The 27,521-nt window shown below is 38.6% G+C and overlaps 2 protein-coding genes across 3 annotated transcripts; both read right to left on the bottom strand.

The window, feature by feature from the left end:
* Nucleotides 1-6,528: 6,528 nt before the first annotated feature.
* LOC107790040 (uncharacterized) lies at nucleotides 6,529-8,651 on the bottom strand. 2 transcript variants are annotated; one of them, XM_016611938.2, is made up of 2 exons: nucleotides 7,119-8,645; nucleotides 6,529-7,011 (listed from the first exon to the last, which is right to left on the bottom strand). In XM_016611938.2, exons 1-2 carry the CDS (start codon nucleotides 8,159-8,161, stop codon nucleotides 6,960-6,962), a joined length of 1,095 nt encoding a protein of 364 aa, XP_016467424.2. In that variant the 5' UTR covers nucleotides 8,162-8,645; the 3' UTR covers nucleotides 6,529-6,959. The 2 variants fall into 2 exon arrangements, with proteins under 2 accessions (XP_016467424.2, XP_075094984.1); XM_075238883.1 differs by having other exon boundaries at nucleotides 6,529-8,651.
* An 11,969-nt stretch (nucleotides 8,652-20,620) lies between these two features.
* Nucleotides 20,621-22,575, bottom strand: LOC107790039 (uncharacterized). Its single transcript, XM_016611936.2, has 2 exons — nucleotides 21,785-22,575; nucleotides 20,621-21,422 (listed from the first exon to the last, which is right to left on the bottom strand). The coding sequence occupies exons 1-2, from the start codon at nucleotides 22,407-22,409 to the stop codon at nucleotides 20,860-20,862; spliced, it is 1,188 nt and encodes a 395-aa protein (XP_016467422.1). The 5' UTR covers nucleotides 22,410-22,575; the 3' UTR covers nucleotides 20,621-20,859.
* Nucleotides 22,576-27,521: the final 4,946 nt, after the last annotated feature.

Raw genomic sequence — 27,521 nt, 5'->3', positions numbered from 1 at the left:
GTCGCAGCATGTTTACGACCTCCTATCTTAGGGCGATGCAATCTTCGTTTTTGTGTCCTCGCTCTTGATGGATCTTGCAGAGGGCATATGATTTTCTGGTATTAGGGTCTGACCTCATCTTTTGTGTCCACTTCACCTTTAATCCGAGCTTCCCCAAGGCGTAGACTATCTCTGTAGTTAACACACAAAAATTGTGAGCGGATAATAAATGGGGCATACCTATCTCATTCCGGTAAGTCCCTTCCCTTGATCGGGGTGGGCCTTCTTCATGGCGGGATGAGGACGCAACGGTGATTCTGACATATGGGAGATGTCGTTCCCGATTTGGTCGTGAGGCCACGGGGTCTCTTCTGATATCATTTCTTCGATCTTTTCTGGATTCTGCTTACACCGAGGTCAGTCGATGGGTCGGCCCATTGAGGTCGTCTTCATCTACTCGAACTTCTGCACAATATGCGTTATGCATTTCATCCCATGTCATTGGGGGATATTTCATAAGCTGACTTAATAATTTTCTTGTCACCCTCGAACCATTTTTGCTCAGCCCATTTTGAAAAGCCGCTACCGCCATCCCTTTCGATACGTTGGGCAAGGTCATTCTTACTCTGTTAAAACGGACAAGGAAGTCCTTTAGCCTCTCTCCTGGAGACGGTTTGATAGAAAAGATGTCGTTTACTCTTGCCTCGGCCTTCCTGACCCCGACATGGGCCGTTACGAACTTATCGGCCATTTTCTCAAAGGTTTCGATGGAACGTGCAAGTAGTTGTGAATACCAGGTTAATGCGCCTCCCGTGAGGGTTTCGCCGAATTTCTTTAGCAGAATGGAGGATACTTGTTCCTTGGCGAGGTCATTGCCTTTCACGACGATGACGTAGTGGGTCACATGATCCTCGGGGTCGGTTGTGCTATCGTATATTTTCAGATAGGGCGGCATTTTAAAGGTCTTTGGTATGGCATGTGGGGCAGCAATATCACTGTATGGCTGCTCGACGAACCAACCGGCATCTCTCTTCGGCAATAGCTTAGGAGCGCCCGGTATTTTATCGACTCTTTCTTGGTGTTCTCTCATTTGGTCTCGAAGTGCCTTGTTCTCGTTTTCCATTTTCTCCATCCTTTTCAGAATGACCGTGAGAGTATCGTCACTTGCATTGTCAATAACATTGTGAGTTAATACCTGTCGTCGTGGGAGGAGGAGGAGGTTGATCATGTTGCTCGTCCGCTGGCGGCGTAACACAGGTTCTCGCATTTTCTGCGGCCGTGTCCCGAGCGGGCTTATGGAGGACGTTGGTCAGTGTATCAGTTAGCCAGGCCTCAAGGAGCTTCTTTATCACTGGTGGTGCCTCCCCTCCCACGGATGTAGAGGCTGTCTTACCAAGAGATTTTGTGATGCTGCAGTGGGGAGGGGGTGATCTACCTCGCCTAGGAGAGGCATTAGGCGTCGTGTCCTCATCCACTGCTTCAGAGCTTTCGTGGATGATGTTCGTGAGGTTGGTTGGTAGATCACTCATTATCCTCATTTTTTCTTCTCTATTACGTGCCATATTAGATCTATGCATGGAGAGAGAAAAAGGTTCTTTTTTTTTTTTTTACGTTAGTGACCAGTGTCGATTGTAGATCTAGAAGAAATTAAAAGACTTAACTAGAAAATCACCATAGACGGCGCCAAACTGCCATTTATTGTTATTTATTGCTAGTTACATCTCCATTATTACTCACACTTTAAGAATATTTTGTACTTATTGTCATCAACCTTTTACGGGATCTGTCCCATCTCCCACACTTTTTCTAGATTTGGATCTAAAGTTATTATCTTTAACTAGATTTAACCCATTATTACTTAAATATAATTGTTTAGCTGAAAGTTATACTTTTTGGTCAAACACAAAGTACAAATTATTTTTAGTGATTCATGGAAACATGTTTGCCAAACCAACATTTTCATGGAAAATGACTTCTCTCACATAGAAAACATTTTCCTAACAAAAGAACTTCATGTAAACGACGAGACAAGGACTAGGACATTGGGTTTTTAGAGTTTGGCAAGAGAACTAAAAATAGAGAAAATTTAAAAAAGGATGGAGAAAGTTCTAATTAAAGAGGACGTGAGCCTTTAAAAGTAATTAATCTTGCCAAAAATAAAAAAATCTTCAATAATTTAAAATAAGCATATCGGGTACTTAGCATTAGAGGTGTCAATGAATATTTGAAAACCGATCGAACCGTATTGCACCGACTTTTCGGTTTCTATAATAAAACCGTAAGTTCTTATATGAATCTACAACGGTACCGATAATTAGGGAAATACCGAACCTTACCAAATAAATTTACATGTGAAAAAAAATATATATGTTAAGTTTTAAAATAATAATTAAAATTTTCCTTGAAAATTGTTACAAGCCAACAAGTAATTAAAATCAAAATCCTAATTCCCAAACCTAATATGATACTCTTACTGAAACTAAATTATTTCTAACATATTCACTAGCAAGACACAAAATATTCTAGCGGTTATGAGTAGCAAACTACAATGTATTGAATATGTTTCCTTTGATATAATTTAAATTTATCTTTTTGAATATTTAATCTTCTATAAATTTATTCATGAGTCCCACCTTAGTTAATATTTTTCTACTCGTGTGATTTATCTTTTCTTTGTCTTTGCTTAGTTTCTTTTACACTGCTGTAAAGTAGTTGATGGATCTATACTCTGGTTATCTTTCATGTTTTCTTAATTCAACACCATTAAAACATTAAAATTGTCTAGAGAGTTTTGCTAAGTCCTATAAAAATGTGTATGTTATGACATTCTATTTTTACTAGTGATTTTTACATGATATTTTAAAAAATACCGAAAATTAACCGAACCGTACCGATACCAAAGAGAAACCGACATGATTGTGACAGTTTTGAAAGGTCTAATTTTGGTTATACATAATAGAATAACCGAAAAATTAGTATGGTATAAATTTTATAAAATAACTGGCCAAACCGAATCATTTACACCCCTACTTAGCAGACCACTTTCAAGATTATTTCATGTACTCTTGTGACGTGATATTCTAACAGTACAACATGATTACCCGAAGGTTTTACTACGCTCTGGTGGTGGGCATCACTATTTATACGGAATTCCGCTTTGTTTTTGAAGGTAATCAAAAAGATTCGACGAAAACCGGGCATACATTCGAGAGAGAAGGATTAACTATTTTGACTCGAATTATGCATACATATACCGAAAATATAAAAACATGTAGACGTAAGTATATCAAACTCATTTTGAACCTATTAACTTTAGATCATAAATTCGTCGTTGGAATAGTACGCCCTTTCAAATTAAGTTGTATGTAGCTCCGCTTTGGTATTTTTCACTCAAGTTGAGACTAGCGAAACAGCAATTGCAAAACATTAAGTTCTTATACCAACTTGATTCCCCACTCACTCTTCTCAGACAAAGGGCTAAGTCCATAAATTACCACGAACCAAGATATAAGAAACTTAAAAGAAATAACTAAATAAGACCACAACAATAGACAATAGTTGGCAAAAAGAAACAGGAACAAAGGAATAGAATGTTATCACCTGTTGTCACAGTAGCGCAATTGACTACTACAAAAGGTAAAGACTTAAATTGCATCGTAAAAGTAGGACATAAGCTCCCAGATTGTATCAAAATTAAAGTATATCTCTGACCTTCATTGACGCAATTGGTGCAATCAACTAACAAGCATCGACGCCAATTAAGGTATCAAGAGAGAAAAAAGAAGGCAATATTCAGTCACAGGGAAAAGAGCATGAAATATGTAGTTAGTCAATTATACTTCATCTCGTGATCATAGAGATGAAAAATAGTTTCTGAGACATGGGAGCAGATGGGTAGTTCAACTATATAGTAATATCCTTCATACAAGTCATGGACACAAATGTTTAATCAAACAGAAGCACAATCAATACATGGTCTTTTCATGTTGAAGATACGGATTATTACCTTAAAATAAATGTTGAAAATACGGGTTAAATTCCTACGGGGTAGGTCTTATTCACGGCACTTTCAGTAAGAGTATTCATTCTAGTCATTAACTTCCCTAAACCTATAAACATTCCAGACTAAAGTTGCAGTGACCCCTAGTTCCTGTTCCTAGCAATTGGAAAAGGGAAAGAGCAAAAACCAATGAATTAATAAGCAACTGGGAGTCAGCTATAAAAAATAACCAGATTATGTTTGCCAGAAATTTCTTGGTGGCAATTACCTCAGCAAGATTTTCGAATTCTTCCAAAAAAAAAAAGGTATTCTAAAAACAAGCTTGTTAGTTTTTCTCAAAGAAGATACTTCTCAAAGAAAAGTTTATCTTCCACGCGCAAAAGACTAACAAATTTTACGAAAAACAACAACTATTAAAGCATATTTTCCTTTTGCAAACTTTTTTTTCAAAATATCTTTTCAAGAACCTTTTTTCCTTTTCAAAAGTTGTCCAAAACGCTCCCATCTCTCTCATTTTGTTAGATAATAGGAATGCATTATTGACATTTGAATTGTGCCTCTTAATTCAAAAAGGAAATAAACATTGTACGGGAGCAACTGATTAGAGGGATCAATGTATGAAAACAAGCAGTTATTCCTAGCTTCTACTGTTAAAAGCTGAGATTTATTTGGACTTATCATCTTTAAACCTCTCGCAACAGTTCACCTGGTCAAGCTAGAGAATCTCTTGAAGTCCTTTTCTGAATATGTGCCAATGTACAGATACCTACCTTTTAATTTTTGTTGTTATACACAACAGCGCAAGTAGAAATGAAAGTAAGGTACCTGTAGAATAATAGAAGTGCCGCAAGTTGGCCCACACACCACCATTAGAATTTTGCTGGACACAACTTGACAACTCTAGTTATTGTGTGAGAAACAGACTAATATGAATTATGATGCGACCTTCATCAACTATCACTCACGATCCTTCCCTGCTAACCTCCAAAGGTACAACAAAACTCAAATTAGCCAGCACAACAACACAAGTTTCATCTTGGAGACACAAAAATTAATAACCTTTGACTACTCTATACTAATTTGCACCCACACCATTGGTGAATCTAACTTAAGACTACTTCCTTCTTATGTATTTTTCTATACAAGAAAACTGCTGTCATATTTCCTACCTCGAGGAAACTGATTGCGTTATCTTCCTACCCCGAAGACTCCTCTTTTGAGTTTACTCCACTTGCTAGCCCAACTGATTTGTCTTCGGCTTTACTCCCTTGCTAACCGAATTGATTTTTCCTCTCATGACACAGATCTATAGACTATTCCCAGTGACTTATTGCTTGCTTCAAGATCACACCTGCACCGGTTGAGCCCTTAACTTATGAGGCTAATCTTCCCATTACCCTTTTGATAATATACTCAATCCACTTGCACTCCTCATCTTACTTATAATCTATTATTTTTATCACAGTTTATCACCTTCAACACACTTTTAGTACAAACTTATCCACTATCCCAATACCTAAAAACTGTAGCAGAGGCAAATGTTTATCAGAATTGTTGAGTGTTTACAGTTAATTATCCGGACAATTATGAATGCTTCTCGACAAATAATCACAGGACTTGATATCTCATTTTCTATTACTGTGGTTAATCAATCCTTCTAATTACCTGTGAGAATCATGAAAAGCAATGATTTGCAATTTTAGATATATCAAAGAATTTCTGGAACAAAATTTATTGTTTCAGGACAAAAGATGCATAAATTATTTGGATTTATGGAGCGGACTGAGCAAAATTTCCTTCTAAAAGATAAATTACTTTAGGCTATTGCATTTTAATTGGAGTTGATCTAATATCTTTGTAAAGTATGAAAATAAGATGTTACGGTCAAATCATTTTAAAAAATGATGGTCAAACCATATGCAGAAGCAGAGTATCAAGCAGCTTTCACAGCTTATATAGTAAAAAAGCTTCTGCATGCAAATGAAATGTAATAGAGATATTGGTCTACATCTTGCTTCAAATTCCATATGTCGTGAAAGATCGAAACAGTCAAACAAATACAGCCACTTTACTCATAAAACGATTGGGTCAGATTCGTTGCTACCAATTTTACTAACTCAATGACTGGCTAGTAGATATCCTTATCTAATCTGTTCGACATACCATAATTGATTATAATTGTAATTATTTCCATTATGATATGGGCACTCTAACTTGAGTTTAGTTACAAGGATTTGTAAGAAACTTATTAGTATGTGAAAATTAGTAAATATTGCATCAGTTTTATGAAACTATGGCTTTAGTTTAATGGATATTATTATGAATAAATAGAAAGATTTTATTATAAATGTTTTTTCCTCATTAAGACCAACGGAAAACACTATTTAAACCTCCAAAGCTAGAGGGAATTATCAAGTTGAACATTCTCTTCTTTTTCTACGCCACCATAAGGCTCCACAATTGATATTGATAAGAACGAAAAGACCATAAATGAAAAAATATTAAAAATGCACGACAACTTCCAAACAAAGTAAAACACCAGAAATACATTTATGAAATGTGAATTTTCATTGTATATCATGAACTTTAATCAAACTTAGAGAACAAGCAGATAGAATTTATATTGGTTCTTAACCAAAGTACCTAATACATGCAGCAGCAGTTGCTTATTCTTGAGAAAGCCTCATATCAAGAAATTCCACCATTATAGTGAATCCCAAAACTAGAGGCAGCTAAACATGTATGCATACAATCTTCCAACTGGAGTCAGGGGCAACACTGATTCTTGTCTATATTTGGGAATTGTTTCTACCCAAGTCGCCTTAGAGTTGGCAATAAACACGATGACATGAAAGTGATAACCATTGGCAAGGAGACTTAATTGAGTTGAGAGAAGAACTGGGAGACTATACCTTATTCATTCATAGGCCATCAATTCAATCTTCTCCTTCTAGGTTCACGGAAAAGTCCACTATCTACATCAGAAAGCCTCGACAAAATGCTTCTTCTCCTGGAAGCCAAGGAAGATCGACCTACAGGCAGATTGCGAGTATCAGTTGTAAGGTTTTCCAGCCGAACAACAGTGTCAGAGACTTCATTTGCTTGAGAAGAGGAAGGAACAGATGTAGAGGAACTTGACCCTGCTACTGCATCCAGTGACCGATTATCTGACTGTATGAAAGCAGCATCTCTTCTGAAAGAATCACCATCGTCTGTCGCTCCATGAACAGCATCTCCGTTACTTCTTTGGAGAAGCCGATCAGTGAGTGATGCTGCAAGGTCCTCAAACATCCGTTGTGCATTATCTAACTCTGATGAAAGAGAAGCTGCGCCTTCTGACAACACCCTCGAAATAAGACGGGAACGTAGTCTTCCGCTGCTTAAGGTATTAGCACTTTGCAACACATGAGAGCTTCTCACAAAATTCAAATTAACTCCATCAGCATCCTGTCGCTGCGGATGATGCCCCAATCCAATACTAGTCCTAATTCTTCTTAGTGCTTCTGCAACCGGGATGTGAGACAAACCTCGAGTCACACGCTGCTGTCTAACACTCTCTACTCGACGTGCCTTTGGCCTTGGCGGTATTTTCAAACCAGACTCCAGTTCCGTGATGCTTTCACCATCTCCATTACCATAAACCGGAGTAACATTTCCATCTGCAACCTCTCCTTTGCAGACAGGGCATTCCTTTGTAGTTGAATCAACATAAGGTAACTGATAAAAGCACGGCCAACAATATAGGTGGCCACAACAAGTCAAGATGGGTTCTTTTGCCATATCCAAGCATATATTACAGTCAAAAAAACTTCCACCATCATCATCTACCTTATTAACCACTAAATCCATCTCTAATGCCTTTGCTACCAAATGGGAACTATCCCTTTTGCATCCCCTCTCCACAGTCCTTTCCGCCACATCTAAAACACTGTCGCTGTTCTGAACTTGCATCTCACTATCCACATTACCAGAAGTATCAAGGGTAGTGCGAGCCTGACGCCATCTATGGCGCTGCAAAGCTCGAGCAGTGACAGCCTCAAGATGCCTAATTCTCTCCTCAATCCTAGAGTGAGCAGTTTCTAAATCATTCAACAAAGACCCTAATCCTACAGGAGAACCAGAAAGTGGGTCCAAAGGTTGTTGGTTCAAATCCAGATCCATCACCATATTATCATCCATCATCAAATTATCAGAAAATCCAGTCTAGTCCCCTACTGTTAGTTACCACTTCATTTCCAAGATACCATTTTTCAGAAGAACAAAGCAGTCAAGTCTAGATTTTGCCAAAAGAAAAAGTCAAGTATTAAATCAGAAGATAGGGTTTACATGGCCAACAAACAAGGGAAAAAAAGTAAACTTTATCCTAAATCTGAAACATTAAATGATGAAATGAAAAACCCAAATCAACGATTGATTAAAAACCTGCAAGATGGATAAAATCCAGCAATCTGAAGGAAGAAAATTCCTTGAAATGGCCGCCATCCAGTGCTTCTTGTGCTTGTACACACGGAAGAAGGAAGTGGGGTTGGGGTGGGTTTTTGGGGTGTGGGGGAGGGGGGGGAGTTAATCTTATCGGCGCGCCAAAGGTGTCATGATATGGCTCAACTTTGGGTCACTGAATTTGGCCATTTGGGACCAACGAGGGTTAGCGGGAAATAAAGAATCGGTCTGTTAAGTTAGCGGAAAATTTGCTTTGCTAAGTTCGTTAAATAATTAATTTGGTTTAAGTCAATTTGAGCGACTCAAGAGTTTGAGTTAAATTTGTTAAAAAAACATTTGAGTTAATTGTATTGAATCAAAGTGAGCTTAAAAGTGGATAATAATCTAGCCATCTAGGCCGTCCAACTAAAAACCTCTTTCTAAAGTTTATCTATTGCCTAAATTCTAATTAGGAGCACTACTGTGTTTGAATTAAAATAACAACATAAAGACTCTAAATCATTTCATAAAATATTTTTACTTCAGAAAAGATTTTACTATTTGTAATTATTTAATATTTTGGATAAATTAGAACACATGATGAAAGACAATGCATTGGATCCCCACCAAATAAAGAAGACGTACCAAAAGTAAAGTATAAAAAACAGACTTATAGGCAACCATCTTGAGATCTTTCTCAACATAAAGGGTGTGGATAGCTCGTTAAAGATTCATAGCCCGTTTGGCCAAGTTTATTTTCGGGCCAAAGTATCTTTTTTTGGCCAAAAGTCCAAAAGTATTTTTGACCAAAAATTGAGTTGTTTGGCCAAGTTTTTGGAAGGAAAAAAAAGTGATTTTGAGGAGAAGCAGAAGCAGTTTTTGAGAAGTAGAAAAAAGTAGCTTCTCTCCAAAAAGCACTTTTCTGAGAAACACTTTTGAGAAAAATACACTTAGAAACAGTTTTCAAAAGCTTGGCCAAACACTAATTAATGCTCAAAAGTGTTTTTCAAATTAATTAGCCAAATACAAATTGTTTCTCACCAAAATCACTTTTTAAAAAAGTACTTTTGAGAAAAGCACTTCTCAAAATAAGCTGATTTTAGAAGTTTGGCCAAACAGGCTATCAATTTCTATAAACCACTTCCCCATTTTATTTCTTCTTATTATGCGTACATTTTCAATTTTAAAACTTTTGTAACGACCCGACCGTTCGTTTTGCTTTGTAAATCCTCGTTCCCCTAAATAAGACTCCCCGTATGTGCTTTTACTGTTTTATAACTTGCATTAGTTCGGGTTTGGAGGAGTTCAGGTTGAAATTGGAACACTTAGTTCCTTGTTATTCGCTTTAAAGGGTTAAGTTTGACTTGGGTCAACAATTCTAGTAAACGATCTCGAAATCGGGATTTGACGGTCCCAATAGGTTCGTATGATGATTTTGGACTTAGGCATGTATTCGGATCGGATTTTGGATGACCCAGGAGCGTTTCGGTGCCTAAAGTTGAAAGTTGGCTTATTGAAGGTTTAAAAGTTCTTTAAATTTGGTTTGGAGTCGGTTCTGGTGTTATCGAGGTTCGTTTGGGATTTCAACCCTGTGAATAGCTCCGTAAGGTGATTTAAGACTTGCATGCCAAATTTGGTGTCATTCCGATTAGTTTAAGTATGATTCGGCGCGTTCAGAGCAAATTGGAAGAACTTGAAGTTCATAAGTTGATTCGATTTGGTTTGGAGTGTGATTCTTAGTTTTGGTGTTGTCTTTCGTGTTTTGTGAGGTCGAACAGGTCCATTTTATGATTTCAAACTTGTTGGTATGTTTGGGCGGCGCTCCGGATGCCATTCGGACGAGGCACGGAACTCATTTGGGCTAGGAAAGAATAGCTGAAGCATCAGAGTTTCTGGTGCAATCGCACCTGCGGAGGACCAGCCGCAGGTGCGAGCTCGCAAAAGCGGCCTAGCGTGGGTTGTCCAGTGATCGCAGAAGCAAGGAGAGGAGCCGCATCTACGAAGGCGCAAATGCGAGGAAGAGATCGCAGAAGCGGGCTGGTGCGCAAGTGCGACACTCGTGCCGCAGAAGCGGGCTCGCAGATGTGAGACTTTGACCGCAGAAGTGGGAAGGGCAGGCCTGGGCATGGACCGCATCTGCGAGGCTATGTCCATAGATGCGGCCATTACTCCGCATATGCGGAAGCCGCTAGGCAGTGAGGTCCATTTTTTGCGGGACTTAGGCCATTTTTTATTCATTTATTTCACTTCTTGGGGCGATCTTGGAGCTTCTTAAGAGAGATTTTCACCTAGATATTGAAGGAAAGTAATTCCTACCCAATGTAAGTTAAATACATAGATTATGGATAGATTTTATCATGTAAAATTATAAAAATTTTGGGTTTAGATAAAAAACCTAGGTTTTGATAAAAATGGAATTTAACCACGAAAATGATTATGGAATGGGATAAAAATTATACATTTGAGTTCGTAAGGTTATTGGTAACAATTATCTTCGAAAATTTCCGGAATACGGGCACGTGATCGCGGGGATGAATTTTAGGAATCTTCTAATTGGGGTCCGAAAATCACTCTAATAGTTAGATTATGAACTTTTGAATATGTATTGATTAATTTATACAATATTTAACTTTGGCACCGAGTTGAGAATTTTAAGCATATTGGTGGATCGGAAGCGAGCTTTGAGATAAGGTAAGTCTCTTGTCTAACCTCGTAAGAGGGAATTTACCCCATAAGTGATTTAAATTGCTATTTGCTTTTAATTGTGGGGGCTACGTACGCACGAGGTGACGAGAGTCCGTGCGTAGCTACTAATTATGCTTATGTCCGGTTAGTTTAGGACCCAAATCATGAAATAGTTGTAATGTTTTGCACCCTATTTGTTAATTAAAAATGCCTAAATTATATTAAAACTTGATATAGGAATTGTAAAAGACCGACTTCCACTTACTTGAGTTTTGGCGAGATACTTGACCGTTAATAGAAATTGTGCTTCTTTGTGTATTAGCCTTGTAATAGTTTTTAAACTGAATGTTTATAAAGTATCCTCTCTTCTTGTGGAGCGGGACGAACGTCTCGACAGTAGAAAAGATGCATCTATGGTTCGTGCCGCTTGACCTTCGGCAGTGTACATATTATTCTGGATCGGGCCGTACGACCTCGGCATAATCGTGCGTGATAATACTCGGAGCTTGATTATATTTGATATTATTTTATGGCTTGAGAGGTTAAAATTATATATGACAAAAACTGACTTGAAATTTACCATTAGTGAAAGAATTAATTATTTCCTGCTTGTTATTGTGTTATTATTATTATTTACATAACCCATGCTTATTTAGAATTTTCGTATTTTTATTGTTAGCCCATAGTAAGTGTCGATGTCGACCCCTCGCCACTACTTCTTCAAGGTTAGACTAGATACTTATTGGGTACATGTTGTTTATGTACTCACGCTACACTTCTGAACTAACTGTGCATGATCTGAGGCAGGTGCATCTGGAAGTCATACCGACGCGCACCCCTATTATCTTGAGGCCTAGTGGTGAGCTGCTTCCTGAGTCATTCTGCAGCATCTAGAGTCTCTCTTTTGCACTTATTTTCTGTCTACTTTTATTTCAAACAGTAGTTAGAGTTTTGTATATTTTACAAGTTTTTCATACACTTGTAACACTAGATCTTGGCACACATACTAGTAGACTTTATGGTTTTGGAGTATTTATATCACTGTGATTGCCACTCAGTTGTCTTCGTTTTATTTATTAAATTTTTTACTCCTTAATTTCTTAATAAATGATATTTAATTACTTGGAAGCTTATTAAAAAGAGCAATCACATGGTTAGTTCACCGTTGGCTTGCCTAGCGGCGACGTTGGGCGCCATCACGGCCTATGGGAGAAATTGGGTCGTGAAAACGTGGTATCAGAGCACTAGGTTCACGTAGATCTCACAAGTTATGAGCAGGCCTAAAATAGTATTGTGTATCGGTGCGAAGACGTTCGTACTTATCTTCGAGAGGCTATGTATAGGGTGTTAGGAAACTACTCTTTCTTCATCTTCTATCGTGCAATTGATGTTGTGCTAAGTATCTTTCTCTTATTTTCTCACGGATGGTGAGAACGCGAGCGACAGATGTACCCGATCATGGAGGAGCTGCTCCCCTTGTTGCTAAAGGCCGATGCAGAGGCCGAGGAAGGGCTCCAGCTCGTGGTAGAGGACGGGGGCGTCCTAGAGTTATTCCAGTCATGCCACCCGTGGATCCAGTAGAGGATCCAATCATCGAGGAGCAGGGTGAGGTGCCCGCATGAGAGCCGACCCTAGTGGATTTCATGTCTGCACCGGGATTCCAGGAGGTCATGGGTCGTATGCTGCGGTTCATGGATTCTATGACTCAGGCTAGTTTATTTCTAGCAGACCCAGCCACATCTCAAGCGGGAGGGGGAGCGCAGACCCCTACCGCTCAGGCTCCTGGGCATACAGCTGCCGTATATCAGACCCCGGGCGCACTACCCGTGGGCGGAGCCCAGACAGTTTTAGCAGCTATACCTGAGCCCAAACCAGCTGCGACCGTCGAGCCACAGAAGCTATTGGATAGATGGACCAGACTATACCCTCATGTCTTTGGGGGTGAGCGACATGAGGCCCCCCATGACTTTATTGATCGGTGCAGGTACAGACTGCACAATATAAGGATATTGGAGTCCCACGGGGTGGACTTTACCACCTTTCAGCTAGAGGACGGGGCCTGTAGGTGGTGGCAGTCATATCTTCTCAGCAGACCAGCAGGTTCTCCTCCCATGACTTGGGATCAGTTCACACACCTCTTCTTGGACAGATATATTCCACCCTCTCAGAGGGAAGAGTTGCGGTTTCAGTTCGAGCAGCTCCAGTAGGGTCAGATGTCAGTGACCGACTGCGAGGCGAGATTCTCTGAGTTGTCTCGCCATGCACTTATGATACTTCCTACCGATGCATAGAGAGTGCAGAGGTTTGTTGCAGGCTTGCACTCTGGTATTCAGACCACTATGGCCCGAGAGGTTGAGATGAGGACTTCTTACGAGCTAGTTGTGGAGATAGCTCGGAGGATCGAGGGTGTACGTCAGTGTAGCCGAGAGCAGGCGATGAAGGATAAGCGGTTTCGATATTCTGGAGAGTTCAGAAGTGCCTCGGCTGGGGGCAGAGGTCAGTTTGTGAGGGGTCAGTCTAGCAGGCCCACATATCCAGCACTGCCGCCTCCTCGGGGGTGCTCCAGTGCGACCTTATTTCAGCTTCATGCTAGAGAGTTCCTACAACCCACCAGCTATTCAGGGTTCCTCCAGTAGGTATTCAGGCCATCAAGGTCAGACTTCAGGTCAGCATTCTACTGTACCGAGAGGTTATTTCGAGTGCGGGGATCTTAGTTATGTGTAGACATTCTGCCCCAGGCTTTGGGGCAAGGCAATGAAACATGGTCAACAACCTATGATTACAGCACCAGTTGCCATACCAGCCGTCCGGCCGCCTAGAGGCGGAGGACAGGTGGGTAGGGGACGTCCTAGAGGTGGAGGCCACTAAGATGGAGTCCAGTCAGGTGGCGCTCCAACTAGGTTCTATGCTTTTCCGGCTAGACCAGATGCAGTGGCCTCAGATGCCGTGATGCCGTGATCACAGGTATTATTTCTGTCTGCGGTAGGGATGCTTCAGTACTATTTGATCCAGGTTCTACATATTCATATGTTTCATCTCTGTTTTCTCATTTCTTCGGTGTTCCCCGTGAGTCCCTGGGTACTCCTTTTTATGTGTCCACACCAATGAGTGATTTTGTTGTTGTGTATCGGGTCTACCGGTCCTGTATCGTAACATTTTGTGGTTATGAGACTAGAGCGGATCTTCTGTTGCTTGATATGACCGACTTTGAGGTCATCCTGGGCATAGACCGGTTGTCTCCATATCACGTCATCCTTGATTTCCATGCCAAGTCTATTACCTTGGCGATGCCAGAGTTGCCTAGATTGGAGTGAAAGGGTTCGTCTGTCAGTACATCTAGTCGGGTTATCTCTTTTCTGAAGGCTCGACACATGGTCTAGAAGGTTTTTTTTAGCTTATATAGCTTATGTTCGAGATACTACTATAGAGACTCCGGCGATTAATTCAGTGCTCGTAGTCCGGAAGTTCTCCGATGTGTTTCCCTCTGATCTTCTAAGCATGCCACCAGATCGTGATATCGATTTCTACATTGATTTGGCTCCAGGTACCCAGCCTATCTCTATTCCACCATACCGCATGGATCCGAAAGAGTTGAAGGAATTAAAGGAACAACTTGAGGAGTTGCTAGCAAAAGGGTTCGTCAAACCGAGTGTGTCGCCTTGGGGTGCACCGGTGTTATTTATAAAGAAGAAAGATGGGAATATGCGGATGTGTATTGATTACCGCCAGTTGAACAAAGTTACCATAAAGAACAAGTACCCGTTGCCGCGTATTGATGATTTGTTTGACCAGTTGTAGTGTGCCAGGGTTTTCTCTAAGATCGACTTGAGATCGGGGTACCACCAGTTGTAGATTGGGGATTCGGATGTTCCGAAGACGGCTTTTCGGGCTCGATATGGCCATTATGAGTTTTTAGTGATGTCTTTCGGTTTGACTAATGCCCCGACGACGTTTATGGATTTGATGAACCATGTGTTCAGGCCATATATTGATTTGTTTTTCATTGTCTTCATTAATGATATTTTGATCTACTCGCGTAGCAGGGAGGAGCACGAGCAGTATTTGAGAGTGGTGCTTCAGACCTTGCGGGAACAAAAGTTATATGCTAAGTTCTCCGAGTGTGAGTTCTGGTTAGATTAGATTCTGTGGCATTCTTGGGGCATGTTGTATCAGGCGGGGGTATTAAGGTAGATCCCAAGAAGATCGAGGCAGTTCAGAGTTGGCCTCGTCCTACCACGACGACTGAGATCAGGAGCTTCTTGGGGTTATCATGTTATTATTGTCAGTTTGTGGAGGGCTTCTCATCTATTGCAGCACCTTTGACTAGATTGACCTAGAAAGGTGCTCCATTCCGATGGTCTGATGATTGTGAGGTGAGCTTTCAGAAGCTCAAGACCGCATTGACTTCAGCACCGGTGTTAGTATTTCCTTCCGATTCAAGGATGTATACTGTGTATTGCGACGCTTCACGCATTAGTTTGGGTTGTGTATTGATGTAGGAGGGGCGAGTTATTGCATATGCTTCACAACAGCTGAAGCCCCACGAGAAGAATTACCCTGTCCACGATTTGGAGTTGGCCACGATTGTTCATGCTCTTAAGATTCGGAGACATTATCTTTATGGGGTGTCCTGTGAGATTTACACCAATCATCGCAGCTTGCAGCATTTTTTCAACTGAGGGATCTCAATTTGAGGCAGTGCAGGTGGCTTGAGTTACTAAAGGATTATGATATTACCATCCTTTATCATCCGGGCAAGGTGAATGTAGTTGCGGATACCTTGAGCAGAAAGGCAGAGAGTATGGGTAGTTTGGCATTCATTTCAGCAGAGGAGAGGCCACTAGCTTTGGACATTCAGTCCTTGGCTAACAGACTTGTGAGGTTAGATATTTTAGAGCCCATCCGAGTTCTTACATGCGTCGTCGCTCAATCTTCATTATTCGAGCAGATCAAGGCTCGTCAATTTGATGATCCGCACTTGTTGTCTCTTAGGGAGACAATACTACAGGGTGGTGCCAAAGAGGTCACTATCGGTAAGGATGGTGTTCTACGACTCCAGGGTCGCCTATGTGTTCCTAATGTTGATGGCTTGAGGGAGAAGATCCTAGAGGAGGCACACAGTTCTCAGTATTCTATTCATTCAGGTACTACGAAGATGTATCGCAACCTGAGGCAGTATTATTTGTGGCGGCGGATGAAGAAGGACATAGTCGAGTATGTGGCGAGATGTGTAAATTGCCAGCAGGTTAAGTATGAGCACCAGAGACCAGGTGGCCTACTCTAGCAGATGACTACACCTGAGTGGAAATGGGAGCGCATTGCTATGGACTTCGTAGTTGGGTTGCTGCGGACCTTGCGGAAGTTTGATGCAGTTTGGGTCATTGTCGGCAGGTTGACCAAGTCGGCACACTTCATTCCGATTGTTACCACGTATTCTTCAGATAGATTGGCTTAGATTTACATTCAGGAGATTGTTCGGTTGCATGGTGTGCCTGTTTCCATCATATCAGATAGAGGCCTCCAATTTGCTTCGTATTTCTTGAGGGTCGTACAGAGTGAGTTGGGTACCCGGGTAGAGCTCAGGCCAGCCTTTCATCCGCAGACCAACGGGCAGTCGGAGCGGACAGTTCAGATCTTGGAGGATATGCTCAGAGCATGTGTGATTGATTTTGGAGGGCAGTGGGATCGATTCTTGCCTTTGGCCAAGTTTGCTTACAACAACAATTATCAGTCCATCATCGATATGGCTTTATTTGAGGCTTTATATGGTCGGCGATGTCGTTCGCCCATCGGATGTTTTGTGCTCGACGAGACTAAGTTATATGGTATTGATTTAGTGAAGGATGCCTTGGGAAAGGTAAGGTTGATTCAGGAGCGACATTGCACAACATAGTCCAGACAAAAGAGTTACGCGGATCAGAAGGCGCGTGATTTATCATTTATGGTGGGCGAGAAGGTTATCTTGAAAGTCTCGCCGATGAAGGGAATCATGAGGTTCGGAAAGAAGGGCAAGTTGAGCCCAAGGTTCATAGGTCCATTTGAGGTGTTGAGACGAGTTAGGGAGGTTGCTTATGAGCTTGCTTTGCCTCCCAATCTATCTAGAGTTCATCCGGTTTTTCACGTGTCTATGCTCCGGAGGTATCATGCCGACATGTCGCATGTGTTAGACTTCAGCACGGTCCAGCTAGATGAGAGGCTGGGTTATGAGGAGGAGCCAGTTGCCATTGTTGACAGGCATGTTTGCAAGCTGAGGTCCAAGAATATTTCTACTGTAAAAGTTTAGTGGAGGGGACAACCAGTCGAGAAGGCGACTTGGGAGGCCGAGGAGGACATGTGGAGCAGATATCCACACTTATTCGGCACTCCAGGTATGATCATAGACCCGTTCGAGGACAAATATTTGTTTAAGAAGTGGAGAATGTAATGACCCGACCGGTTGTTTTACTTTCTAGATCCTTGTTCCCCTAAATAAGATTCCTAGTATGTGATTTTACTATTTTATGACTTGCGGAGATGGTTAGTTCGGGTTTGGAGGAGTCCGGGTTGAAATCGGAACATTTAGTTCCTTGTTATTGGCTTTAAAGAGTTTAGTTTGACTTGGGTCAACAATTCTAGTAATCAATCTCGGAACCGGGATTTGACAGTCCCAATAGGTTTGTATGATGATTTTGGACTTGGGCGTATATTCTGATCGGGTTTTGGATGACCCCGGGAGCGTTTCGATGCCTAAAGTTGAAAGTTGGCTTATTGAAGGTTTAAAAGTTCTTTAAATTTGGTTTGGAGTAGGTTCTGGTGTTATCGAGGTTCGTTTCTGATTTCGAGCCTGGGAATAGCTCCGTAAGGTAATTTAAGACTTGCATGTAAAATTTGGTGTCATTCTCAGTAGTTTAAGTATAGTTCAGCGCGTTCGGAGCAAATTGGAAGAACTTGAAGTTCATAAGCTGATTTGATTTGGCTTGGAGTGTGATTCTTAGTTTTGGTGTTTTTTCATGTTTCGTGAGGTCGAGCAGGTCTGTTTTATGATTTCAAACTTGTTGGTATGTTTAGGCGGGTTCACGGGGCCCCCGGATGCCATTCGGACGAGGAACGAAACTCATTTGGACTAGGAAAGAATAGCTGAAGCATCAGAGTTTCTGGTGCAATCGCACCTGTGGAGGACCAGCCGTAGGTGCGAGCTCGCAGAAGCGAGCCAACGGCCGCAGAAGCGGCCTAGCGTGGGCTGCCCAGTGATCACAGAAGCGAGGAGAGGAGCCGCATCTGTGAAGGCGCAGATGTGAGGAAGAGATCGCAGAAGCGGGCTGGTGCGCAGGTGCGACGCTCGTGCCGCAGAAGCGAGCTCACAGATACGAGACTTTGCCCGCAGAAGCGAGAAGGGCAGGCCTAGGCATGGACCGCATCTGCGAGGCTATGTCCGCAGATGCGGCCATTGCTCCGCAAAAGCGGAAGTCGCTGGGCAGTGAGGTCCATTTATTGCGGGACTTAGGCCATTTTTGGTTCATTTATTTCACTTCTTTGGGCGATTTTGGAGCTTCTTAGAGAGATATTTTCACCTAACTATTGAAGGTAAGTAATTCCTACCCAATGTAAGTTACATACATAGATTATGGATAGATTTTAGCATGTAAAATTGTAAGAATTTTGGGTTTAGATGAAAAACCTAGATTTTTATAAAAATAGAATTTAACTACGAAAATGATTATGGAACGGGATAAAAATTATATATTTGAGTTCGTAAGGTTATGGGTCACAATTATCTTCGAAAATTTTCGAAATCCGGGCACGTGGACCCAGGAATGAATTTTAGGAATCTTTCAATTGAGGTTGGGAAATTACTCTAATAGTTAGATTATGAACTTTTGAATATGTATTGATTAATTTATACAGTATTTGACTAGTTCCGGGTTGTTTGGCACCAAGTTAAGTATTTAAAGCATATTGTTGGATCGGAAGCGAGCTTTGAGACATGGTAAGTCTCTTGCCTAATCTTGTAAGAGGGAATTTACCCCATAAGTGATTTAAATAACTTTTTGTTTCTAATTGTGGGGGCTACGTACGCGCGAGGTGACGAGAGTCCGTACGTAGCTACTAATTATGCTTATGTCCGGGTAGTTTAGGACCCAAATCATAAAATACTTGTAATATTTGCACCCTATTTGTTAATTAAAAGTGCCTAAATTATATTGTAACTTGATATAGGAATTGTAAAAGACCGACTTCCACTTACTTGAGTTTTGGCGAGATACTTGACCGTTAATAAAAATTGTGCTTTTTTGTGTATTAGCCATGTAATAGCTTTTAAACCGAATGTTTATAAAGTATCCTCTCTTCTTGTGGAGCGGGCCGAACGCCTCGTCAGTAGAATAGATGCATCTATGGTTCATACCGCTTAACCCTCAGCAGTGTACACATTATTCTGGATTGGGACGTACGACCTCGGTATAATCGTACGTGATAATACTCGGAGCTTAATTATATTTGATATTATTTTATGGCTTGAGAGGTTAAAATTATATATGACAAAAACTGACTTGGGATTTATCATTAGTGAAAAAATTATTCATTTCCTGCTTGTTATTGAGTTGTTATTATTATTTACATAACTCATGCTTATTTAGAATTTCTGTAGTTTTATTGTTAGCCCATAGTAAGTGTCGATGTCGACCCATCATCACTACTTCTTCGAGGTTAGACTAGATACTTAAATGTTGTTTATGTACTCACGCTACACTTCTGCACTAACCGTGCATGATCTGAGGCAGGTGCATCTGGCAGTCATACCGGCGCGCACCCCCGTTACCTTGAGGCCTAGTGGTGAGTTGCTTCCTGAGCCGTTCTGTAGCACCTAGAGTCTCTCTTTTGCACTTATTTTCTATCTATTTTTATTTCATATAATAGTTAGAGTTTTGTATATTCTACTAGTTGTTCATACACTTGTGACACTAGGTCTTGGCACACATACTAGTAGACTTTATGGTTTTGGAGTATTTATATCACTGTGATTGTCACTCAGTTGTCTTCGTTTTATTTATTAAATTTTCTACTCCTTAATTTCTTAATAAATAAAATTTAATTACTTGAAAACTTATTAAAAAGAGCAATCACATGGTTAGTTCACCGTTGGCTTGCCTAGCGGCGACGTTGGGCGCCATCACGGCCTATATGAAAAATTGGGTCGTGACAACTCTCATATACTCCCTCCGGTCCACTTTAATTGATCTTTTGGCATTTTTTTATGGTCCATAATATTTGATTTTTTTCAGATATCAAGAAAGAAGTAACTTTTTTTTTTTTTAAAGTTGCCCATGGAGTAAAGAGCCTATGAGTATTTGTTATATTTCCGATGAACAAATTAAGGTTAATAGGGTCAATTTTACTATTAATTAATACTAAAAAGTGAATTGCTTAATATGTGTCAAAACAACCAAAAAAATCAATTAAAATAAACCGGAGAAAATAGTATACGTGTCGTAATTACCAGCCGAATGTGTTGAATGAATCAAAATAATCAGAAAGTCAACAGATAATGAGACAGAATAAGAGTTCAAAGTGGAATTTTGATTAGTAGGGAATAGGAATGGTTGGAACTTGGAACAATTAAAATGCCAAACTAGGCAGGTTGACCAATTTGATAGTTGGAGGTAAGTTGGTCGCATGGTGATAATGCTAGTTCTTAAACTCAAGTCAATGTACTAAACATCCCGGTTAATCACGGGATCATTATTATTAGCTGTAAATAACGTCTAATTCTTTTTACTGTTTTTTATCTGAGAGAATTTTCAGAAGTTAAGGCTTCCAAATAATGCAATCAAATCCAAACCACCAATGCCAACATTGCCGCCACCCACAAATGATTGCAGAAGTTCCATTCCTCCACTGCCGCCACCAATTCCACCACCACCTGATAATGCTTGTAAGACATTTACAGCTCCTCCGTTATTGAATCCACCCATCATATTTTGGTATAAATTTGGCATAGGATTAACTTTACCAGCAGAGGCATTATTCATAAGTGCTTGCGTCAGTTGCTGGTTTATTTCTTGATTCTGCCGAACACTAGCAGCCATGATTTGTTGGTATATGTCTTGATTCTGCGGAGAAGTAGCAGCCATGATTTGCTGGTTTATGTCTTGATTCTGCCGAGAAGTAGCAGCCATGTGCTGCTGTATTAGTTGATTCTGCCGAGCAGTGGCTGCCGTGAACATTTCTTGTATCAATTTCTGTTGATCTTCACCTTGCTTTCTAAGTATTTCTTGGAGTGACATTTCATTGTTCTGCCTAGGCCCGAATAATTGAGGTACAGCAGGTCCATGGTTAATCCCTTGATTCATATGATTTATCCCTGCAAGCACACACGGAAAATTCAACCTATTTGTTAGTAAAAAAAAAGGGCTAAGTATGGTGTCTTGTATTTATTCGGGGTCCGGGTAAGGCCACACCCAACCTATTTGTTAGTAATTCGTCCATGTAAGTTTAAATGGATTCGGTTATGATCGGTCAGTTTGACTTTATTCAATGGGTTGAACCCGAAATGACATACCAAACTATTGGTTTAAAATGGATTAAAGAGTGTAACTCATCGGATTAAAGTGCAACACAAACCAATACAAAATCATATTTAGATATCAAAATTAGTATATATGTAAATTTGGAATTGAAGGACTTGAGGTTTGACATTGACATCAGATGCAGACAAGTTTTTACCTATAAAATGTTGCTGCTGAGGAGCAGACCTACTTGTAGTTGGGTTCTGATGGATATAACTTTGATGTGGTGGATCTTGTAACTTTGTACAATTCAAATGAGCATCAAAACCACAAGTTTGGCATCTATAAAGCCAGTGATTGGTTCCAACATTCTTGCAAATATCACAACAGAAAGATTTATCAGGATAAGGAGGTGAAAACTTGAGCTCAAGCTGGTGATGATGAGACCAGTGAGTGACACATAGTGGGAAAATAGCACATAGTATGTGAAGGTCAGTGCCACAAGTTTTGCAGTGGTAAGAGAAGCCATCTCCTATTTCCCCACATGCATCACAGTTGAAATTCCCTTCAGGGTAAATGGGTTTTGGGAGGAGAGTGAAATGATGTTCTTTGTCAAATGGATGAGTGGTTTGCTGAGGCATTTGGGCACATTCAGTATGGAGGAAAAAATTGCAAGATTTGCATGTGTAGATTGATCCATTGGCTTGAATCTTGCAACCTGAACATAGTTGTGAAGAAGGTGAAGCAAAGTTTTGATTAGTGATTAGTTCTAAAGGGTGAGGGTGACTGAAATGATTTTTTGTGTTCTTGGATTGTTGAGATTCCAACTTCACCTTTCCCATCTCCAGCTATCTCTCTCTCAAATTTTGGAGGTGTAGCTTTAGGTATTTGATATTTAATAGAACTGACCAATTTTGGCAAGTAAAATAATGAATATATATAACTTAAATCCTTCGTGAATCTAAAAACAAAATGATTAGTTTATTTTCAGTTTAGTGCACAACTTGTTCGCTAAATAAGGAAAAGGCAAGGGGCAGAATTTGGGGTGGTGGAGGAGATTAAGAATATTAAATGAAATTGTTTGCTGGTATGGTACCCAAGTCAAGGTCCATATAACGCGTTTTAGGAGGAAAATTGTCAAAATATTCACTAGGTGAATTCATGAGGGGATGTGCTATGTAGATATTAGAAATTTAAACTAGGATTGACGGAATTACTGATAAATTAGTTCTTTTTTTCTAATTTTTTTTTCATTTTAGAATGGGTATTCAATTTCCATGAGACCTAAAGATTTCAATCAGCTATCTCAGAAATTCGCACAGCAATCTCTACCAAAGGTTAAGAGGATATATAACATGTTTCTGCAAAAATCAGCTTATTTTATTTCTCAAAAGTATTTTTTTTAAAAGTACTTTTGGTGAAAAACAGTTTGTGTTTGACTAATTATTTTGAAAGGCACTTCTGAGCAGTAATTAGTATTTGGCAAAGCTTTTAAAAACTGCTTCTAAAAGCTATTTCAAATTATTTCTGCTTCTCCTCAAAACACTTTTTTTTCTTCCAGAAGCTTGGCCAAACACTTCAACTTAAAAAAAAAAGTATTTTTTTGAAGAAGAAAAAATGTGTTTCTAGGATTAGAGAAGCTTGGCCAAACAAGCAATCTCAAATTTTCGTAAATACTAAGCACTTGGTGTATAAAAGAGAAAGGAAATTTGATCACATAAAGCACCGTGCAGAAATGGACAAAATGCAAAGAATTTCATCTTGAAGCATCGAAAGCTGCATCTACACAGGTTTTTGCATAATAAACTTGATTGCTATGCTTCAAAGTCCTCAAATTCGGCCTGTGATATAGACCTTTCATTTTCAAGACTTGCAAAAAAGGCTAGTCCTTTTTAAGGTGCCCGTTATTTAAAAGATAATGGGTTAATACTGTCAAATAAGTATATATATGACTCTCTCTGTTAGATCTAATTGAGATGCTTAACTGATAATAGTAGAAAATCATGCATTTGTCTAAAAGATCCATTTTTATTTGTTAACTTATTATGGAAATGTTAAACCAGCCTTAACGACATCATCCATGGGTTATAAAAATTAAGGAGAGTCTAGTTTTTTTTTTTTGGTTCCTCATTTAATATTCGATACTTGCATTGGGGTCCGAATAAATTCGAATTCGTGCCGAAAAATCTCGCATTTGAGGTAAAATATTCCCTAACAAAGGCGATTCCATATCAAAGACTCGAACTTGAGATCTCTGATTAAAGATGAATGAGTATTTATCACTCCAACACAACACTTGTTGGTTAAATACTCAGGTGTTATTCTAGACGCAAGATACATTTGTAGCAATTTACCTCCGTGGGAAACTCTAACTTCTAAAAAATCAGTATGTCAAACTCTTTGGAAGTAACCAAATGTATGCCAATCGTGCTGTTAAGTCTTCACGACGATACATTGACAATTTGGAAGCTACCTATTGTGCATAAATGGTCCGCAATTTCTGCTCCCACTATATCCTTTTGAACGTTGACATTGTTGCTTATTGAAACTTAAGCTAAAGTTTGGACAGAGCTAAGAAGTCGTTTGGTTGGAGGAATGACTGAAAAATTCTTGCAGTGCAAAATTTAGTGTTTAGGTATTCGGCTTGGTTGTTATTTTCATTTTCGATATAACTAATTGGTATATTAATTTATACTTCAATTTAGATACTTCATGCAAAATGGGACAGCTATACCAATATTAGCTAAACAGGTGTTTTTAATTTCTGTATGACATTTCTCGCATTATAATTTATGTATTATATGAACAAAATATCCCTTATGAGATTCTAAACCTCTTACTTATTATTTTATTTTATAATGTAATTTGAGAATTTCTTGGGGATATATATGTTCTCCGGAGAAGTTTGACGTCTAGCTTCTTACCGTCGAATTCGTATAGAGCTAGTCCAGAAATGTACATTCAAGGGGTTGACTTTCCATAATTGAAACAATCAATTAATCTTAACCAACTAATCTTCTATTTTATTTTTTAGCTGGAAAAGAAAATCTTTAGGAGCTCCAATGTAGTCCTTAACAAGTAGTTGACCACATCTGCGTCTACAATCGATAATTTTCAGGATTTTATGGCGCGGCCTTGTTTTTATTTATTTCTTCATAATTTTTTATTGTGCAAATTCGTTACAAGTACCAAGCTATCGGATCTACAGAATCTTTTTCTTTTAATAGATTACTAAATATAATTCTTTTGTTTTTAGAGGCTTAAACAACACTCTTGCATCCATGACCTGTCATGTTGAATATTCAAAGTCAAGGCTAAGTGCGAATTTGCTACGGTCAACCCTCTATATAGCAACATCGTTTGTTCCAAGATCTTTTAATTTTTATAATGAATGACTGTTAAACACCAATAACAACATTTGACGTTTAAATTTTTTTGGCTGTTATAGATAAAAATTATCCAAAAATCGATTATTTTTCCCTTTTAATGTTACATATAAAAGATAAAAAGATTATTCAAATTTAAAATCTCAAAAGATATGCATATTTTACTAGTTAAATATTGAAGAAAGCTAATACAGTATTAATAAATTCATAACTAAATAAAGATTTAACTCTAAGGCAAATATTTTAAAGCTACCTAGAAAAATATATTCTTTCAAGATTGATGGAAAAACTTTGTAATTGTAGCTTGTTTAGTATATTTCATCCTCTTATTAGTGATATAACGCTTGAATAGGTGAAAGTTCGTGTCCAAATTTTCAGCAAAAAGGCATCCAATAGTTTTTCCTTGAAGACAATCTAAGAGCTTAACAATTAAATTTTCTATATAAATATCTTTTGAAATTTGTCCAATGGAAAAGATATCATTTGCAAATTTTCAAATCTTATATCTTATGCAAGATAAAAACTTTATTTAATGAAAATGATTGTATGCACATTTTTAGAATTATTATTAGTAATCTTAAAGATTCTATATGGCTGTTATAAATAGGTAATTTTACAAAGAACATTCTGTTATAAATATGACTGTTGTTGTTATAGGTAAAAAGATGTTATAGAGAGGTAAACTACAACTTAAAAAATCGGTTAGGAGAAAAACTTGACTTTTATAGTGAATGAGTCAATGACGGTTATATATAGATGTTGTTATAGAGAAATTTAACTGTATAACCAAGGAATATGTTGTTATTTAATTTATTTCTGCCTATCACAAAGAGTTTTCACCTCTCTAAACGTTTTTGAGTAGCATGTTTTGCTAACAATAATTCCAAGGACTACTTTTCTCTTGCTTTCGATCCCTATAAATACTTTGCCAGAAAAAGTAATTACTAGAACTTTTGCTATTTGCTAAAAGTAGTTTTGAGAGGATAGAAGTTGTCAATAGGTTCATTGACATATAATGAAGAATATGTTCGATTTAAATGACCTCTTTCCCGTGAGATAATATAATGAAGAACTTTACCGCTTTGAATGCAAAAATATACAGGGAAGTCGGAATCAATAAATGCTACTACACCATTAAACTCTCATAAACATGACACATCCAGTCTAGTTGAAAACAAAAAAGAAATAATATAATAGTTGGTCAGCTCCAACCAAACTAGTTGAATCACATTCCTTTTTTGCTTCAATAGGATTACATCTAACCACTATCTTTTTTTCTTTCCTTTTTTTTTTTATAAAAATAACTTGATTCATTATTTTATTAGGTTGTGATTGAGGTTCTCGCGGTCATATTCTGTTATTCTTCTTCCACTAACTCTTTTTCTGTAAAAACTTACTTGCTTCGAGTATTTGCATCATTTTCTCAATAAATTAGATATATAAACAACTATGTGAATGACTTACAAGTCGTTGGTCCGATAAATGACAGACAAATTTTTTTTTGAAATATTATTTAAAGATCATCTTGTAGATCTTGAGAAGCAAAACTGAATCAAAATTGGAAGAGTAATATATCAATTTTTATTTTTATTTTTTTGGAAAAAACTTAGCTTTCAATTTCCGTAGCCAAAAGAAGACAAATTGAATCGACATACAAACTTAATTTAAATATTTTTCGTGCATAAGCAATAAGGAATTTAATAAGGTTAACGTCTCAAACTTGAAGAATGTTTCGCTATGACGTAAAGGCATAAGGTTGACTTGATCAACAAAATTGTTAGTGTCACATTAGTGCACAAGGAGTTGGGTCCCATCTATGCCTGATCGTTGTGAAAAGGGAACAGATGAAAAAGAATTTAACTTAATTGGGGTTAAAAAAAAAGTATTTAACTAAAGGCTAATAAAATAAAATATTATAATTTTGTTCCCTAAATTATTGGCATATTCTAGTTTGATCCTTGTACTATCTCACTAAATATATTTAATCTTCAATTAATAGAGTAAATGAAACTATATCAGCATTACTTCCTTTTAACATTAAAGACGAACATTCACATGATTTTACATTTAAAAAATAAATTAAATTTACATACATTTGTTACTGAAAAGACCAAAAGCGCAGTCCAACATTTGGGTGTCAAGTTGGCCGATCCGGGTCCTAAACGGGTCTCGTGGGCCGCGGTCTCGGGTATTAAATAAAAAGGCTTAGCGGTCTCGGGTTAAACGGTTTTTTTATAGGAATCGGTTCGTGATCGGGCTCACGAACTCATAGTCACGAGCTAAACAAGCCGACCCCGCTGGCTGAGTGGGCTAAGTGGCTAAGTTGTGATTTTTTTTTAAAATTAAATATAAATTAGAGACAAAAAGATGTTAAAAAATATCTAAGGCAATGCCTTTTAATTTTATTATAGTATTGTGACCTAAATTTTTAATTTAAATTTAAAGACAAAAATATTGTAAAAAAATATTCAAAGCAATATCTTGTAATTTTATTATAGCAATAAAAAATATGGCAATATCTTTCTTAGTCTTCCTCCCCCCTATGAAATGTTCACAACAAGGTGCTAA

Source organism: Nicotiana tabacum, chromosome 19 (assembly GCF_000715075.1).
Source record: "Nicotiana tabacum cultivar K326 chromosome 19, ASM71507v2, whole genome shotgun sequence".
NCBI lineage: Eukaryota > Viridiplantae > Streptophyta > Magnoliopsida > Solanales > Solanaceae > Nicotiana > Nicotiana tabacum.
The sequence above is the reverse complement of the archived record's forward strand: the minus strand, read 5'-3'. Positions and strand labels throughout refer to the sequence as shown.

Bases quoted from the DNA above. Each gene is read 5' to 3' on its own strand.
- LOC107790040 (XM_075238883.1), bottom strand. From the start codon at position 8,161: ATGATGGATGATAATATGGTGATGGATCTGGATTTGAACCAACAACCT.
- LOC107790039 (XM_016611936.2), bottom strand. From the start codon at position 22,409: ATGGGAAAGGTGAAGTTGGAATCTCAACAATCCAAGAACACAAAAAAT. The intron at 21,423-21,784 runs GTAAAAACTTGT...GTGTGCTTGCAG, and splicing joins TCAGCAGCAACATTTTATAG to GGATAAATCATATGAATCAA.